The sequence below is a fragment of the Dendrobates tinctorius genome, unplaced genomic scaffold, assembly GCF_039654945.1.
Source record: "Dendrobates tinctorius isolate UK_male_01 unplaced genomic scaffold, ASM3965494v1 ptg000028l, whole genome shotgun sequence".
Taxonomy (NCBI): Eukaryota; Metazoa; Chordata; class Amphibia; order Anura; family Dendrobatidae; genus Dendrobates; species Dendrobates tinctorius.
In genome coordinates this window covers 55,653,729-55,672,162 of record NW_027361696.1, presented here as the reverse complement: position 1 = coordinate 55,672,162, position 18,434 = coordinate 55,653,729, and the positions used below count along the sequence as shown (strand labels likewise).

Genomic DNA, 18,434 nt, shown 5'->3' with positions numbered 1-18,434 from the left:
TGGATGTTGGGCTTAAAAATATGCTTCAGCCGTCCTTATAGCTGCCCACAAAGCCCCATCTCATGCCTGCCGATTTTCTCTCCACACAGGCTTGCGCCCTGGACCCAATGCTGGATGACTCTGTGATGTTCGCAAAGAGGCTGCGCTCCCTTAACCGCCCGGTGACCCTAAAGGTGGTTGACGATCTCCCTCACGGCTTTCTGACCCTCTCCCAGCTTTCACAAGAGACCCGAAACGCCACCAACGTGTGCATAGAGCGCATCCGGCAAATTCTTCGAGAGGAGCCGTCTGCCCCTCTGCCCGCTGCTCCCAGAAAACACCGCAAGCTGGAGCGAACCCTGGGGAAGAGCCCGGTGACCGAGCGAGAGATTGGTGCTTGAAACCATAAAGTGCAATAACGAACTCGTCATTCTCATCCATGTAGGAAATTACCAGCAGACGCAGCGCGGTGCCACGCTGGGGCCCGATGGATTATGCTGATTGTGTGCAGTGGGAGAGGGGAGCAAAGTGCCCTATCCACGACATATGTCCTCATGGCCAGGCCCGGGCCTAAGGAGGCAATGTAACCATTGCGGGAATATTACAGTGCAGTTTTCTGCTGCAGACCATGGTGAAGGGTTTAGATGCAGCCCATGAGCCCCAGAGGGGGCATTCACATCACTGCAGTGAGATCAGATCTGTTTACTGTCGTTACTTGGTGTTATAGATGTTCTGGATGCACTTGGTGTCTGTGCCATCACGTCTTCTCGTCATTGCTCGCGTTGTGTCCTAGACCTTTTTCGACCCGAGTCGTTGCCTAAAGTGAAGAAGTAAAGGGGGGGAATAACTTTATGTCCAACCATCGATCCTGAGCACCAAGCTCTTTCGAGTCTCCTCTTGAATGGTGCGGCGGTGTGCATGCTTCATTCATTGTCTATGGGACGGCCCAACAGTTGAGACTTCAAGGACCAGCTCTCATGCAGCTACCACCAATGCCGCAGCGAATAGTCAGAAACAGCACACTGACGACTAAAGGGGTCCTTGGTGTTACCCTGCATGACATCTATTACCAAACCACTGCATACGGGCACTTTTGAATTAAAGGGATGACCTCTCTCCATTTTAAGTTTACTTATACCTTCATGTTTTATACTTTTTGTTCAGTATTATATACAGGAACACATCCAATATGTCCCCTGGTGGGTGGCCAGTGGTGTGATATTTAATGTTTATTTTCATTGGCACTACTCACAATGAATCTCTGGGACAAATTAAAAAGTGCAAACGAACAAATTACATAGTAAATTATATATTTATGTATATATTTTGACGGTTGTAACAATTGTTGAAACACTTGAAAATGGTAAGAAAAAAAAGTTTTTATTGTCTTACGAACGGAACTTTCGTTTCCGTAGGTCTTGGCCAGAAAGATTTGACAGTCACCTCCATCTATAAGCCTGAACCTAGTAGTTTACCCCCTCCCCCGGTGTTGACAGGTTCTCTGCTTTTGGGTCAGGTCTAGAGTTGGACAAAAAAATCATTTGCCAGACCCTGATCCAGCAGACCTTTGGATTGGTATGGTGGGCCATAACTGATTCCTGCGAACCTCCTCTTTCCTGCCAGCAGTCTAACCAGAAGAGGCACCAGGGATGTCGACAAGTACGAGGAACGTCAGCAAGGTTAAGGTCCGGCAATCACGAACTACCGACGTGGCCACTTGGATCCGGGGTCCTGACAATCTTGTTTTTGCTCAACTCTGGTCCCAGAATGCCAAAAGAGAACGGTCAATGCAACAATCTCAATTTTGCATCTTTACGGCTGCTACAAAACTAGAACTCCCAGCATGCTCCGTCAGCTGCAGATTTGAGATCACTGCACTTAGAGAAGATTATATTCTAGGCATCGACCGCGAGCCTCATAACTCAGATTAACAGCATCGTATAGTTTGGGGGATCCTTGGAGACTCCTTTAATAGGCACTTTAAGGGAAAGTCTTCCCTCGTAAGGTCAGATTAATAATACAGTAACCAATGAGCGCTATTCTATTTATTCTATATGTAACGCACCAGCTCGATCCTATGTACACATGCTGTATATACCACACCTGTAATTCTGTATATACACCTCTATACTCCCTTGTATATACCTGCAAACACATAAGTGTATATATCCAGAAGTGTAAATACCAATGTATATATTTTTATGTACATTTTCTTCTCGTCACTCAGATACGCGCCGTCTGAGCTGATCATTTCATCATTTCGTCTGAGCTCTTTTATATACCGCACTCCAGCTCTTATACAGCGGGAAAAATCTTATTTTTCTGTGGTTGGTTTTTACCTGTGAATAAAAAAAAAAAAAAAAACCCTATACCTAACGTCTCGTCTCCTCTTTTATTATATAACGTGAGGCGGCAGGGTAAGAGTTTGAGGGATTCATTTTTAAGAGGAACCTGTAATCTGATGCGAAAGAGAAGTAGAAGCCGAGCAGATTGAGAGATGTGTGTGTGTATATATATATATATATATATATATATATATATATATATAGTTTTGTGGCAACAGATTTAATATAACTTGTGGAAACCACTATTCTTTCTTGGCTTTGGAGTCCAGTGGGCGGTCCCAATCAGTTGTTGACACACTATATATATATATATATATATATATATATATATATATATATATATATATATATATATCTCTCCGACCACTGGACTCCTAAGCAAAGAAAGAGCAGGGATTTTAATCAATAAAAATACAGGTTATACTGAATCTTTTCCCAGAAAGCTATATATCAATCTGCTCAGCTCCTCCTGCTCTGTAACATGGGGCCTTCAGATCAGACACCATGAATAATGTGACAGGTACACCCGTCAAAAGAAAGGGCAATGGGCGATTTTCATTACAGAAAAGTCTGAATCCGAGTTTTAATGAGTGGAGGGGGCTCAGGAGTCATCTTCACACGCGGTAAATCCCGGGTGTATTACAGAGCCGACATCTATTTCCATCAGCAGCAAGCGGAACTTCAGCTCCAGTTGCTGCTGTTAACCATTTAGGTGCTGCTGTCAAATTCTGGCAGCGGCATTTAAATGGTGCGTTTGCCAGGGTACATGTGTGTGTCGTCATGGTACTTTTGAAAAAATGTCACATTTTTTGCATAAATGTTCTCAAGTTGTTTACCTTCCACCCCTAGAGTTGTTATATTTTCGTGCAAATTTTGCAACACTTTTTTTTTCTTTTTTTCATCCCACTTTGAATTTTTCTATTTTTTTTTAATTGAACTCAAATGGGGATCATTCAAAACTATAAGGGTATGTGCACACGGTAAGTATTTGGTGCAGAAATTTTAGCACGATTTCTGCTTCCCTTTGCAGAAAAAACACAGCGGCAAAAATGCTGTTACTGGCCAGAAACCTGTATACCGGGTGCAGCGTACAGTGTCATCAGACACCGCTAAAAGCCCAGCCGATCTCCTGTTCCTGCAAGACCCTGACCCTAATCCCCAGCGCTGCCTCCCGGAATTATTGCTAATCTCTGTTCAGCTGCTTTCCAGGAAAAGATTTTTGACAGCGAGATAAAATAACGAGACACAGATACTAATAATATGCAGATAACCGCAACACAGGTCCGCCACATACCGTCCAGATGTGCCCTAATACCCACCCACTCCGCAACACTAGGAAGGAAATGTGCAGCTTCTAAGGCGCAGTAAAACCATGCCCCATTTAATTTTTGGGGGGCTTCTATGATCTGCCATAAATACAATTTTTTTTAAGCAGAAAATCTCAATTAAAAAAAAAAAAAAATGCTTCTAATCTGCTCCAAGAAAAGCATTAAAGAGGAAAACGCAACAATCAGCAGATTTTCTGGATTTTATTTTTGATATTCTATCTCTCAATGTTAAAACTAACCTACACTTAAAATTAGACTGTTCATGTCTTTGTCAGTGGGCAAACTTACAAAATCAGCAAGGGATCAAATAATGATTTCCTTAACTATAGATCTACACATACACGCACTACTATAGACTCTTCACATCACCGTACTCGCATGTCTGGGTAAATGTCGGGATATGTGATGCTCTATTACCACCGTGGATGTAATATCGGGACGTGATACAGCGTCATGTCTCCACACCACATCCACAGTAGTGCTAGAGCAATGTAAAGATGTGAAGCTCTATCATCACTGTGGATGTGATGTGGAGACATGAAGCTCTATCACCACTGTGGATGTGATGTGGAGACATGAAGCTCTGTCACCACTGTGGATGTGATGTGGGGACATGAAGCTCTGTCACCACTGTGGATGTGATGTGGGGACATGAAGCTCTGTCACCACTGTGGATGTGATGTGGGGACATGAAGCTCTGTCACCACTGTGGATGTGATGTGGAGACATGAAGCTCTGTCACCACTGTGGATGTGATGTGGAGACATGAAGCTCTGTCACCACTGTGGATGTGATGTGGAGACATGAAGCTCTGTCACCACTGTGGATGTGATGTGGAGACATGAAGCTCTGTCACCACTGTGGATGTGATGTGGAGACATGAAGCTCTGTCACCACTGTGGATGTGATGTGGAGACATGAAGCTCTGTCACCACTGTGGATGTGATGTGGAGACATGAAGCTCTGTCACCACTGTGGATGTGATGTGGAGACATGAAGCTCTGTCACCACTGTGGATGTGATGTGGAGACATGAAGCTCTGTCACCACTGTGGATGTGATGTGGAGACATGAAGCTCTGTCACCACTGTGGATGTGATGTGGAGACATGAAGCTCTGTCACCACTGTGGATGTGATGTGGAGACATGAAGCTCTGTCACCACTGTGGATGTGATGTGGAGACATGAAGCTCTGTCACCACTGTGGATGTGATGTGGAGACATGAAGCTCTGTCACCACTGTGGATGTGATATGAGGACAAGTGACGCTGTATCACCACTGTGCATGTGACGTTTTATCACCACTGTGGATGTAATTTGGAGACATGAAACTCAGTCACCACTGTGGATGTGATGTAGGGACATGTGAAGCTCTGTCACCACTGTGGATGTGATGTAGGGACATGTGAAGCTCTGTCACCACTGTGGATGTGATGTAGGGACATGTGAAGCTCTGTCACCACTGTGGATGTGATGTAGGGACATGTGAAGCTCTGTCACCACTGTGGATGTGAGGATATGTGAAGCTCTATCACCACTGTGGATTTGATGTGGGGACATGTGGTGGCTCTATCATCACTGTGGATGTGATGTGAGGATATGTGAAGCTCTATCACCACTCTGGATGTGATGTGGGAACATGTGATGGCTCTATCATCACTGTGGATGTGATGTGGGGACATGTGACGGCTCTATCATCACTGGATGTGATGTGGGGACATGTGACGGCTCTATCAGCACTGTGGATGTGATGTGGGGACATGTGACGGCTCTATCACCACTGTGGATTTGATGTGGGGACATGTGACGGCTCTATCACCACTGTGGATTTGATGTGGGGACATGTGACGGCTCTATCATCACTGTGGATGTGATGTGAGGATATGTGAAGCTCTATCACCACTGTGGATGTGATGTGAGGATATGTGAAGCTCTATCACCACTCTGGATGTGATGTGAGGATATGTGAAGCTCTATCACCACTCTGGATGTGATGTGGGAACATGTGATGGCTCTATCATCACTGTGGATGTGATGTGGGGACATGTGACGGCTCTATCATCACTGGATGTGATGTGGGGACATGTGATGGCTCTATCTGCACTGTGGATGTGATGTGAGGACATGTGACGGCTCTTGCACCACTGTGGATTTGATGTGGGGACATGTGATGGCTCTATCATCACTGTGGATGTGATGTGGGGACATGTGACGGCTCTATCATCACTGGATGTGATGTGGGGACATGTGACGGCTCTATCAGCACTGTGGATGTGATGTGAGGATATGTGAAGCTCTATCACCACTGTGGATGTGATGTGAGGATATGTGAAGCTCTATCACCACTGTGGATGTGATGTGAGGATATGTGAAGCTCTATCACCACTGTGGATGTGATGTGGGGACATGTGACAGCTCTATCATCACTGTGGATGTGATGTGGGGACATGTGAAGCTCTATCATCACTCTGGATGTGATGTGGGAACATGTGATGGCTCTATCATCACTGTGGATGTGATGTGGGGACATGTGATGGCTCTATCATCACTGGATGTGATGTGGGGACATGTGATGGCTCTATCATCACTGGATGTGATGTGGGGACATGTGATGGCTCTATCATCACTGGATGTGATGTGGGGACATGTGATGGCTCTATCATCACTGGATGTGATGTGGGGACATGTGACGGCTCTATCATCACTGGATGTGATGTGGGGACATGTGACGGCTCTTGCACCACTGTGGATGTGATGTGGGGACATGTGACGGCTCTCATCACTGGATGTGATGTGGGGGACATGTGACCGCTCTATCACCACTGTGGATGTGATGTGGAGGAATTTTGCTGCTTTCCACAGACACAGGACACTATTCTGTTATTTCCAATACTGGATTGATGGCAGAGGTCAGCGCAGGGGCAAAGTGGGTGCGAGGAATGAAGTGAAAGGCAGAAGCCAAAAACCAAAATTTATGCGGGTGTTGTATATTACCATATAGCACAGATAAGCTTAAAATGGATTTTGGGGTAAGCGCTTGTTTTCAAACGGGCCAGGCTTGCATTGTTGCCTTCTAAACCCGGGCGGTCAACTTCAGCGCAGTACTTACAGGGTATAGACAGCAGCAGTGGTCGGTCTCCTAGGCGACAAGCTGTAAAACATAGGAAAAGTGTGAATATCTCAAGAATGGCAGTAAATTGCAAAAGTGCTTGTTGCTACAAACTCTATCCGACAATATCCATCTATGAGGATGTGAATAAAACCCTTTTACTTTCAAGAAGGATTAAACAGTCATTTAGACATGAATTATCACAGTAAGTACACCAGCCTCATCAGGTCTAAGATCTATCTTATGTATGAATGTATGCAATATGTTTTAAGGTATTAAAATAAAAAAAACTGCATGAAAGTATGGACATGTGAATCCAGTCTTATGCAACGGACCTCGCATATGGATCCTGTTATATTGGAAGTCATGACGCCAGCGTGGCATATAATTACCGCACATCATTATGAGTAACGTCCTCATCCTGTGGCCTCGGCATTACACATCTGCTAATCTTCATATCAGCCTTGGCCGTATCTATATATACTGCGGCCACATTCCTGTTTTACATTGCCTCTTTCCATTAGAAAGCCATCATCTCGGCAGATCAGATTCTATATATAGATAGCAACAGAAGAGAATTACATACATTGAAGCCTATAGGCCCAGACAAATTTTATTTTATTGTTGGTATATTAGATTTTTTTTATTTTATTTCTCTCTATATAAAAGTGTGTGTGTATATCACCAACCAATCACGAAGCATCTTTCATTTCACCAGAGCTGTTCAAAAGAAGCTGAGCTGTGATTGTTTGCAAGGAAACCAGTTGCTCATAGCAACCAATCACTAAGCATCTCTCATTTCACCAGAGCTGGTTAAAAGTAACTGAGCTGTGATTGGTTGCTATGGCCAACAGTTTTCCCACTTGACAACACCTCAGCAGACATAAGCTCCCAGCCATTGTCTGCCCTCCTGAAAAGAGCAGAGATCACATGACCGAAATAAATCCCCCCTCCCCTGCCCATATCCCCATCACACATCCTCCATCCCGTAGGCACATCTTCCCTCTTAAAAGGATCATTGGTATGGAAGTCAGAGCAAATCCATCCAGCGCTGTGGTTCTGACCTCAGGGTCTCTTAAAGGGATCATTGGTATGGAATTTAGGGCAAATCCACTCAGCACTTTGGTACTGACCCCAGGCCTCTCTTAAAGGGATCCCCAGTATGGAAGTCAGGGCAAATCCACTCAGCGCTCTGATTCTCACCTCAGGCTTCTATTAAAGGGATCATTGGTATGGAATTTAGGGCAAATCCACTCAGCGCTCTGGTTCTGATGCCAGGCCTCTCTTAACCCCTTTCTGACATCCGACGTACTATCCCGTCCATGGGACCCGGGCCCCTATGCCCATGGACGGGATAGTACGTCTACAGCGATCAGCGGCGCCCACGTGGTGAGCGCCGCTGATCGCGGCCGGGTGTCAGCTGATTATCACAGCTGACACCCGGCACAATGTGTCAGGGGCGGTCACGGACCGCCCCCGACACGTTAACCCCTTGCACACTGCGATCAAACATGATCGCGGTGTACCGGGGGTTAAAGGGAAGCATCGGCAGGGAGGGGGCTCCCTCCGTGCTTCCCTGAGCCCCCCCACGGCAGCGCAATGTGCAGCGCTGCTGCGGGGGGCTCCTTTCCTGCAGGCCCCCGAATCCAAGATGGCGACGGGGGCCTGCAGGAAGCTGGCTTCCTGTCTGTGATGTGACAGATCAGCGATCTGTCACAGGACAGTGATGTCCCACCTGGGACAATGTAATAAAGTTAAAAAAAAAAAAAAGTGTTAAAATAAATTTAAAAAAATCGCCAAATAAATTAGAAAAAAAAAAATATTCCCCCAAATAAATCCTTTTTTTGGAAATAAAACAAAACAATAAAAGTACACATATTAGGTATCGCCGCGTCCGTAACGACCCACCCTATAAAACTATCCCATTAGTTAACCCCTTTAGCGAACCCCTTAAAAAATAAAAAACGAAGCAAAAAATGATTTATTATCATACCGCCAAACAAAAAGTGTAATAACGCGCGATCAAAAAGATGCATATAAATATCCATGGTACCGCTGAAAACGTCATCTTGTCCCACAAAAAACGAGCCGCCACACAGCATCATCAGCGAAAAAATAAAAAAGTTATAGCTCGCAGAATAAAGCGATGCAAAAATAATTATTTTTTATATAAAATAGTTTTCATTGCATAAAACCGACAAAACATAAAAAAACGACCTAAATGAGGTATCGCTGTAACCGTACTGACCCGAAGAATAAAACCGCTTTTTTACTCTTCGCCACGACAGCACCCACTGGAGGTATCGGATCCGCCCATTTGGAACAGGAAACCCTACAGGAAAGATAAAAGGGGCGGTCCGCCTTTCCTCCTCAGTTTTGGTTTCCTGTTCCAAATGGAGCAGGATCCTGCAGGATCTTACCTGGGCCATGCATCCGCCTGTGCGGTCTCTTCGGGAACGGCAGGGGCTGCGGTCCGGAGGCAGCGTCGGGGGAGACTCCGTTTGACGGCTCCCCCCTCGTCTGGTGGCATAGTGGTAATGGCCGGGTCCGGGGAGGGCCGCCCGGTCTTACCAGGGAGCGCGCCGGTCTGGCATCCGGGAGATTTCCCCCCCCCCCATTCCCATCGGTGGGGGTATAGCGTGGATGGTGAGGCCATGTGCGCGCGAGCCGCGTGTGTTAATAGCGGTGGCGCGGGAGCAGGCCGGCGCCCGACGCTCCCATACCCCGGAAGTAATGGTTGAACTTCCGGGGTAAGATGGCGATGACGCGGCGCATGCGCCCTGTGACAGGGCGACTTCCGGGGCAACGACACAGATAAAACAGCGCTGCAGCGCTGCAACATTGGAATATGTCGTCCCCCGCAGAGTCGCAAACCCCAGCAGGGGATTCAGCTGGGGGCAACTCCACCAGGGACCGCAGCGCCAGGACGGAGACTGCCCGCAGGAGCGAGGCAGCAGAAACCCGATCCAAACCGTCTCAGCCATCTGAACCGGTATTAAGCTTCACTGGGTGAGTGTGCAAAGCATATGCTCTACCTATTAAGCTAACCTCCTCTCCTCCCCCCCCCCCTCCCCCCTCTCTTTACCTTTGACCTCCCGTTTCAGTCAAAGAAAAAACAAAACATAAAGAGTGTGCATTATGTTCAGAACCTCTCCCTGACTCCTACCCCAAAAAACTCTGCAAACAATGCATGAAAGAGACCAGGCAGGGGCCGACGATATCTTCTCAGGATATCCGAGCCATAATTAGGGAGGAAATACAAGCCATCAACCGCGCCAGCACTCCCGCAGAGTCCAGGCATAGAAAACAGGTTATTGTCAGTTCAGAGTCAGAAGAAGAACAGGGGTTAAACTCAGGCTCCGCATCCACGTCCTCATCATCATCCTCGGAGGCGGAAGGACGCGCATGTTTTCCTCTGGACAGCGTAGATAACCTGGTAAAAGCGGTTAGGAATACTATGGGGTGTGAAGAGGAAAGGGGAGCCCAGACCGCGCAGGACATTATGTTTGCGGGATTGGCAGAAAAAAAGAGGAGATCATTTCCAGTAATACCGGCAATTAAAGATCTCATCAAAAGGGAATGGGAAAAACACGACCAGAGGGGTTTTCTCCCATCCGCTTCAAAACGGAAGTACCCGTTTACTGATGAAGATCTATTAAAATGGTCTAAAATACCAAAGGTGGACGCTGTCATATCCTCCACTTCCAAACAAACCTCGATCCCGGTCGAGGACGCAGGATTGTTAGCAGACCCATTGGACCGAAAGGCTGAATCCTCGCTCAAAAGGTCCTGGGAGTCCACCACCGGGGTATTCAAACCCGCAATAGCCAGCACATGTACTGCTAGGTCAATGCTGGTATGGCTAGATCAATTAGACCAGCAGATTGAGCAAAGAGTGTCAAGGGAGAAACTGCGTGCAGCCATCCCGTTGATAAGAGGGGCAGCTGCCTTTATGGCAGACGCTTCAGCGGACACCCTAAGACTTGCAGCAAGGTCGGCAGCCCTGGTGAATAACGCCAGACGCGCGCTTTGGATAAAAAGCTGGAAAGGGGATGCACAATCAAAGTCCAAAATTAGTGCAACCCCATGCGAGGGTGAGTTCCTCTTCGGAAAAGCCTTAGACGAAATTCTCGCCAAGGCAAAAGAAAGGAAAAAGGCCTTCAGTGATTCTCCCATTCCGTTTTATAGGAAAACCTTTAAAAGACGGCCATTCGGGAGAAGAAGACAATCGGACAGAACGAGATGGGCCACGAAAGACGAAAAGCAGAAGGGTACCATCTTCAGAGGGCCAACATATAGGAGAGAAAAAAATTAAAAGTTTAGACCCACCGGTTGGGGGCAGATTAAAATTTTTTTTTACCAAATGGGAACAAATTACGTTAAGCCCATGGATTTTGAATATAATCAAGGAAGGAATAAAGATTGAATTCCTTCGAATCCCCTATGAGTTCTTTGTTATAACTCGCCTTAATTCCTCACTTCAGCAAAAGGCTCTCGAAGACGAGATTCGAGTCCTGCTAGCTAAAAAAGTTTTAGTTGACGTCCCTGAGGAACAACAGGGTAGAGGCTTTTACTCTCCCCTGTTTTTGGTGTCTAAACCAGACGGTACATTTAGAACCATTATTAATTTAAAGAAGCTAAATTCATTTATAAAAAATTATAAGTTCAAAATGGAATCGATTAGATCCACTATAAAGCTTCTTTTCCCAAATTGCGTAATGGCAGGGATTGATTTAAAAGATGCTTATTATCATCTCCCTATACACAACAGATTCCAGAAATACCTAAGAGTCGCAGTGGAAGTCGAGGGCAGGATTCGTCATTTCCAATACGCGGCCATGCCCTTCGGGCTTTCCACGGCACCAAGAATATTTACCAAGGTGATGGCAGAAGTGATGGCCTACCTTCGCCAAAAGGACACACTAATTGTACCATATCTAGACGACTTCCTAGTAATTGGGAATTCAGTCAAACAATGTACTGAATGCGTGACTGACGCAATCTCCTCTTTTCAGAGCCTTGGCTGGATCATCAATATCCAAAAGTCCAGACTCGATCCGCAATCTCTCCAGACATTTCTAGGATTTCAACTAGATTCCTTGACCCAGAGATGTCTACTACCCCAGGTAAAAATCATCCTCACAAAACAAAAAATACAAGCAGCTATAGATAAACCGCGTGTATCCTTAAGAGGAGCAATGTCACTATTAGGATCACTAAATTCTTGCACCCCGGCAGTCCGGTGGGCCCAGTACCATGTCCGTACACTACAACACCAGATCCTCCAGGAGGATAAGCGACATAGTGGTCGTTTACAGAGCAAAATAACCCTGTCACAAGAAGTCTTGACTTCCCTAGAGTGGTGGTTAGACGATGACCATTTATGTTCAGGAGTCCCATGGGTTATAGTTCCATCCTGTATTGTAACCACCGATGCCAGTCCCCAGGGCTGGGGAGCCCACATGGAGAATGGGTTTTATCAGGGAAGGTGGAGTAAAGAGGAATGTGATTACTCATCTAATTTAAAAGAACTGACTGCAGTGTTCTATGCTTTATACAATTTCCTTCCGCAGCTCCAACAGAAGCATGTAAGGATCCTGTCGGACAATACCACCACAGTGGCATATATAAACAGACAAGGAGGAACTCGATCAGAGACTCTGATGTCTTCAGCGGCAAAAATTTTAAACTTAGCAGAAAACTATTTTTTGTCCCTCTCGGCCCTTCATATAAGAGGCGAGAGCAATCAAAAGGCAGACTTCCTAAGCCGTCACACTCTACGACAAGGAGAGTGGTGCCTCAATCGGAAAGTCTTCAGGGACATAGTAGCCGCATGGGGACAACCCGAGGTGGATCTTTTTGCCACAAGGGAGAACAGGCAGATAAAAACCTTTGCCTCCCTATCTCCGTCAGATCACCCAAACATACTGGACGCCTTTCTAGTTCCATGGAAATTCAACCTAGCGTATGCGTTCCCTCCATTGATCCTCCTACCTCAAGTAATTCGGAAGATCAGAGACGACAAAGCAAGAATAATCTTAATAGCACCATTCTGGCCAAAAAGACCGTGGTTTTCGTGGCTGCAGATTATGTCGATAACAGATCCTTGGGTCCTTCCGACTGCCAATCTACTCTCCCAAGGCCCCTTTTTCCACCCTCAAGTGCTCAGCTTGCACTTGACGGCGTGGAATTTGAGAGGCAGTTATTGAGGACAAGAGGATTCTCGGAGTCCTTAATTGCTACACTACTACAAAGTAGAAAACAGTCCACGACCCAGATTTACATTAGAATATGGAAAAAATTTCTTCAATTCCATACAGTACCTCATACAACAGAAGTTCCGATAATCCCAATCTTGGAATTTCTGCAGAAGGGAAAAGACTTAGGCTTAGCAGTAAATACACTGAAAGTACAAATATCGGCATTAGGAGCACTATATGGCCATAATATAGCAGGCAACAAATGGATAACTCGTTTTATTACAGCATGTGAACGAATAACTCCAATCCACATACCCTCCGTCCCTACATGGGATCTAAATCTGGTCTTAGACGCCCTAACGGTAGACCCCTTTGAGCCGATCGACACAATACCCTTCAAATACTTAGCACTTAAAATGGCCCTCTTAGTATCACTAACCTCAGCTAGAAGAGTGGGTGATATTCAGGCCTTGTCAATAGATCCACCCTTTTTTCAAGAATACCAAGACAGATTGGTATTAAAACCAGACCCTGCCTACCTGCCAAAAGTGGCAACAAAATACCATAGATCTCAGGAGATACTCCTCCCAACCTTCTATAAAAATCCCTCTACTCCGGAAGAGCAGAGGTTCCATACTCTGGACGTCAAAATAACTGTCCTAAAATGTATTGAGAGGTCCAACAGTTGGAGGCAGAGTAGGGCCCTATTTGTTTCATTTCAGGGCTGTAAGAAGGGGTATGGAGTCACGAAGAGCACCATTTCCCGGTGGATCAGAGAGGCCATTCGTTTAGCCTACTCCGCAAAAAACGAAGATCCTCCAGAGAACATCAGGGCGCATTCCACCAGGGCAATGGCAACCTCTTGGGCGGAAAAGGGAGATGTTCCGATTGAAACTATATGTAAGGCGGCAGTTTGGTCATCCCCTTCTACCTTCTATAACCACTACAGACTTGATCTTTCATCAACCTCTGACTTAAGCTTTGGCAGGACTATCCTTGGCACGGTGGTCCCACCCAGGTGATGGTCTCTGGAATCTCTCCAGTGGGTGCTGTCGTGGCGAAGAGTAAAAAGCCGGATTACTTACCGGTAATGCTCTTTTAATGAGTCCACGACAGCACCCGTTCACTTCCCCCCCTAAAGATATGAATAGTTAAAGTATTACCAAATAATGGATAAGAAAGATGTTAAAATAAGAGAACATTGCCTAATCCTTGGCGGTCCTTCTGGTACTCTGAAACGTAAAACTGAGGAGGAAAGGCGGACCGCCCCTTTTATCTTTCCTGTAGGGTTTCCTGTTCCAAATGGGCGGATCCGATACCTCCAGTGGGTGCTGTCGTGGACTCATTAAAAGAGCATTACCGGTAAGTAATCCGGCTTATCAATTTTACCGCACGCGGAACGTTGTAAACGCACCCCCCCAAAAGAAATTCATGAAACGCTGGTTTTTGTTCATTCTGCGTCCCAAAAATCGGAATAAAAAGCGATCAAAAGATGTCACGTGCCCGAAAATGGTACCAATAAAAACGTCAACTCGTCCCGCAAAAAATAAGACCTCACATGACTCGGTGGGTCAAAATACGGAAAAATTAAAGCTCTCAATATGTGGTGATGCAAAAACTATTTTTACAATAAAAAGCGTCTTTTAGCGTGCGACAGCCGCCAAACATAAAAACCGCCATAAATAGTAAATCAAACCCCCCGTTATCACCCCCTTAGTTAGGGAAAAATAATAAAATAAAAAAAATGTATTTCCATTTTTCCGTTAGGGTTAGGGTCAGAGTTAGGGTTAGGGCTGAGATTAGGGCTAGGGGTGTGTTGGGGTTCGGGTTGGAGTTAGAATTGGGGGTTTCCACTGTGTGGCCACATCAGGGGCTCTCCAAATGCAACATGGCGTCTGATCTCAATTCCAGCCAATTCTGAGTTGAAAAAGTCAAATGGTGCTCCTTTCCTTCCAAGCTCTGCCATGCGCCCAAACAGTGTTTTACCCCCACATGTAGGGTATCAGCCTACTCAGGACAAATTGCAAAACAATTTTTGGGGTCCAATTTCTCCTGTTACCCTTAGGAAAATAAAAAATTGGGGGCAAAAATATCATTTTTGTGGAAAAAAATGATTTTATTTTCACGCCCAGGCGTTATAAACTTCTGTGAAGCACTTGGGGGTTCAAAGTGCTCACCACACATCTAGTAAGTTCCGTGGGGGGTCTAGTGTCCAAAATGGGGTCACTTGTGGGGAGTTTCAATAGTTTAGGTACATTAGGGGCTCTCCAAAGGCAACATGACACCCGCAGACCATTCCATCAAAGTCTGCATTCCAAAACGTCACTACTTCCCTTCCGAGCCCTGACGTGTGTCCATACAGTAGTTTTCTCCAACATATGGGGTGTCAGCGTACTCAGGACAAATTGGACAACAACTTTTGGGGTTCAATTTCTCCTGTTACCCTTGGGAAAATGAAAAAATTGGGGACTAATTGATCATGTTTGTGGAAAAAATACGATTTTTTTATTTTCATGCCCTGGCATTATAAACTTCAGTGAAGCCCTTGGGGGTTCAAAGTGCTCACCTCACATCTAGATAAGTTCCTTAGTGGGTCTAGTTTTCAAAATGGGGTCATTTGTGGGGGGTTTCCACTGTTTAGGTACATTAGGGGCTCTCCAAAGGCAACATGACACCCGCAGACCATTCCATCAAAGTCTGCATTCCAAAACGTCACTACTTCCCTTCCGAGCCCCGACGTGTGCCCATACAGTAGTTTTCTCCCACATATGGGGTATCAGCATACTCAGAACAAATTGGACAACAACTTTTAAGGTCCAATTTCTCCTGGTACCCTTGGGAAAATAAAAAAATGGTGACTAAAAGATCATGTTTGTGGAAAAAATACGAATTTTTTATTTTCACGCCCGGGCGTTATAAACTTCTGTGAAGCACTGGGGGGGTTCAAAGTGCTCACCACACATCTAGATAAGTTCCTTGGGGGGTCTAGTTTACAAAATGGTGTCATTTGTGGGGGGTTTCCACTGTTTAGGTACATTAGGGGCTCTCCAAAGGCAACATGACACCCGCAGACCTTTCCATCAAAGTCTGCATTCCAAAACGTCACTACTTCCCTTCCGAGCCCCGACGTGTGCCCATACAGTAGTTTTCTCTCACATATGGGGTATCAGCATACTCAGGACAAATTGGACAACAACTTTTAAGGTCCAATTTCTCCTGGTACCCTTGGGAAAATAAAAAAATGGTGACTAAAAGATCATGTTTGTGGAAAAAATACGAATTTTTTATTTTCACGCCCGGGCGTTATAAACTTCTGTGAAGCACTGGGGGGTTCAAAGTGCTCACCACACATCTAGATAAGTTCCTTAGGGGATCTAGTTTCCAAAATGGTGTCATTTGTGGGGGGTTTCCACTGTTTTGGTACATCAGGGGTTTTCCAAACGCGACATGGTGTCCGATCTCAATTCCAGCCAAAAACGTCAAATGGCGCTGCTTCCCTTCCGAGCTCTGCCATGCGCCCAAATAGTGGTTTACCCCCACATGTGGGGTATCAGCGTACTCAGGACAAATTGCACAATAACTTTTAGGGTCCTGTTACCCTTGGAAAAATAAGAATTGAGGGTGAAAAGTTCATTTTTGTGGAAAAAATATGATTTTTTAATTGTATGGCTTTATGTTATAAACTTCTGTGAAGCCCATGGGGGTTCAAAGTTCTCACCACACATCTAGATAAGTTCCTTAGGGGGTCTAGTTTCCAAAATGGTGTCATTTGTGGGGGGTTTCCACTGTTTTGGTACATCAGGGGTTTTCCAAACGCGACATGGTGTCCGATCTCAATTCCAGCCAAAAACGTCAAATGGCGCTGCTTCCCTTCCGAGCTCTGCCATGCGCCCAAATAGTGGTTTACCCCCACATGTGGGGTATCAGCGTACTCAGGACAAATTGCACAATAACTTTTAGGGTCCTGTTACCCTTGGGAAAATAAAAATTGGGGTGAAAAGATCATTTTTGTGGAAAAAATATGATTTTTTAATTGTACCGCTGTACGTTATAAACTTTTGTAAAGCCCTTGTGGGTTCAAAGTACTCACCACATATCTAAATAAGTTCCTTGGGGGGTCTAGTTTCCAAAATGGGGTCACTTGTAGGGGGTTTCCACTGTTTAGGTACATCAGGGACTCTCCAAACGTGACATGGCGTCCAATCTGAATTCCAGCCAATTTTGCATTGAAAAAGTCAAACGGCGCTCCTTCCATTCTGAGCTCTGCCATGCGCCGAAACAGTCGTTCCCCCCCACATATCAGGTATCTGCGTACTCAGGACAAATTGCACAATAACTTTTGCAGTCCAATTTCTCCTGTTACCCTTGGTAAAATAAAAAAAATTGAACCTGAATTATTTTTTTTATGAAAAAAAGTTAGATGTTCATTTTTTTTTAAATATTTAAAAAAATTCCTGTGATGCACCTAAAGGGTTAATAAACTTCTTGAATGTGGTTTTGAGCACCTTAAGGGGTGCAGTTTTTAGAATGGTGTCACTTTTGGGTATTTTCTATCATATAGACCCCTCAAAGTGGCTTCAAATGTGATGTGGTCCTAAAAATAAAATGGTGTTGTAAAAATGAGAAATCGCTGGTCAACTTTTAACCCTTATAACTTCCTAACAAAAAAAAATTTTGGTTCCAAAATTGTGCTGATGTAAAGTAAACATGTGGGAAATGTTACTAATCAAGTTTTTTGTGTGCCGTATCTCTGTGATTTAAGGGCATAAAAATTCAAAGTTGGAAAATTGCGAAATTTTCAAAATTTTTGCCAAATTTCCATTTTTTTCACAAATAAACGCAAGTTATTTGAATGAAATTTTACCACTAACATGAAGTACAATATGTCACAAGAAAACAATGTCAGAATCACCGGGATCCATGGAAGCGTTCCAGAGTTATGACCTCATAAAGGTACAGTGGTCAGAATTGTAAAAATTGGCCCGGTCATGAACGTGCAAACCACCCTTGGGGGTGAAGGGGTTAAGGACATTACATTCCACTTTATTTTTTGTGTGACTCCAAATCCAGGCCTCCATTAGTTAATAAATTTGATTTCCATTGATTAATTTTATGTGATTTTGTTGTCAGTACGTTCAATTTTGTACAGAACAAAGTATTCAATGAGAATATTTCATTCATTCAGATCTAGGATGTGTTATTTGAGTTTTCCCTTTATTTTTTTGAGCAGTGTATATATATTTCAATATATAATGAAAAGATTAATGTATGGAATATACATTTGAAAAATTTAAATATATACCTTTTCTAATTTATATACAAATTATATAAAAATAAATATATATACATGGTCTCCAGGTACCTACCCGAACGCAACCTTCGATCATCTCAAGATCCTTCTCTACTCTCCCCTTATCTCTTCTTCCCACAACCGCATACAAGTCTTCTCCCGTGTTTCCCCCATACTCTGGAAC

At 44.8% G+C, this 18,434-nt stretch overlaps 1 protein-coding gene and 1 long non-coding RNA gene across 4 annotated transcripts in view; one reads left to right on the top strand and one right to left on the bottom strand.

Moving 5' to 3' along the window:
- Positions 1–2,350, top strand: part of LIPE (lipase E, hormone sensitive type) — a 35,601-nt gene extending 33,251 nt beyond the window's left edge. For all 3 annotated transcript variants that reach the window (XM_073570763.1, XM_073570764.1, XM_073570765.1), the window contains one exon: positions 90–2,350. In XM_073570763.1, the coding sequence (XP_073426864.1) occupies positions 90–380 (291 nt within the window). In that variant the 3' untranslated portion in view covers positions 381–2,350. The remainder of the gene's footprint in view (positions 1–89) is intronic.
- A 4,406-nt stretch (positions 2,351–6,756) lies between these two features.
- LOC141085411 (uncharacterized) overlaps positions 6,757–18,434 on the bottom strand; it is a 69,462-nt gene continuing 57,784 nt past the window's right edge. The window contains exon 3 of the long non-coding RNA XR_012231290.1: positions 6,757–6,802. This is a non-coding gene — a long non-coding RNA (uncharacterized lncRNA). The remainder of the gene's footprint in view (positions 6,803–18,434) is intronic.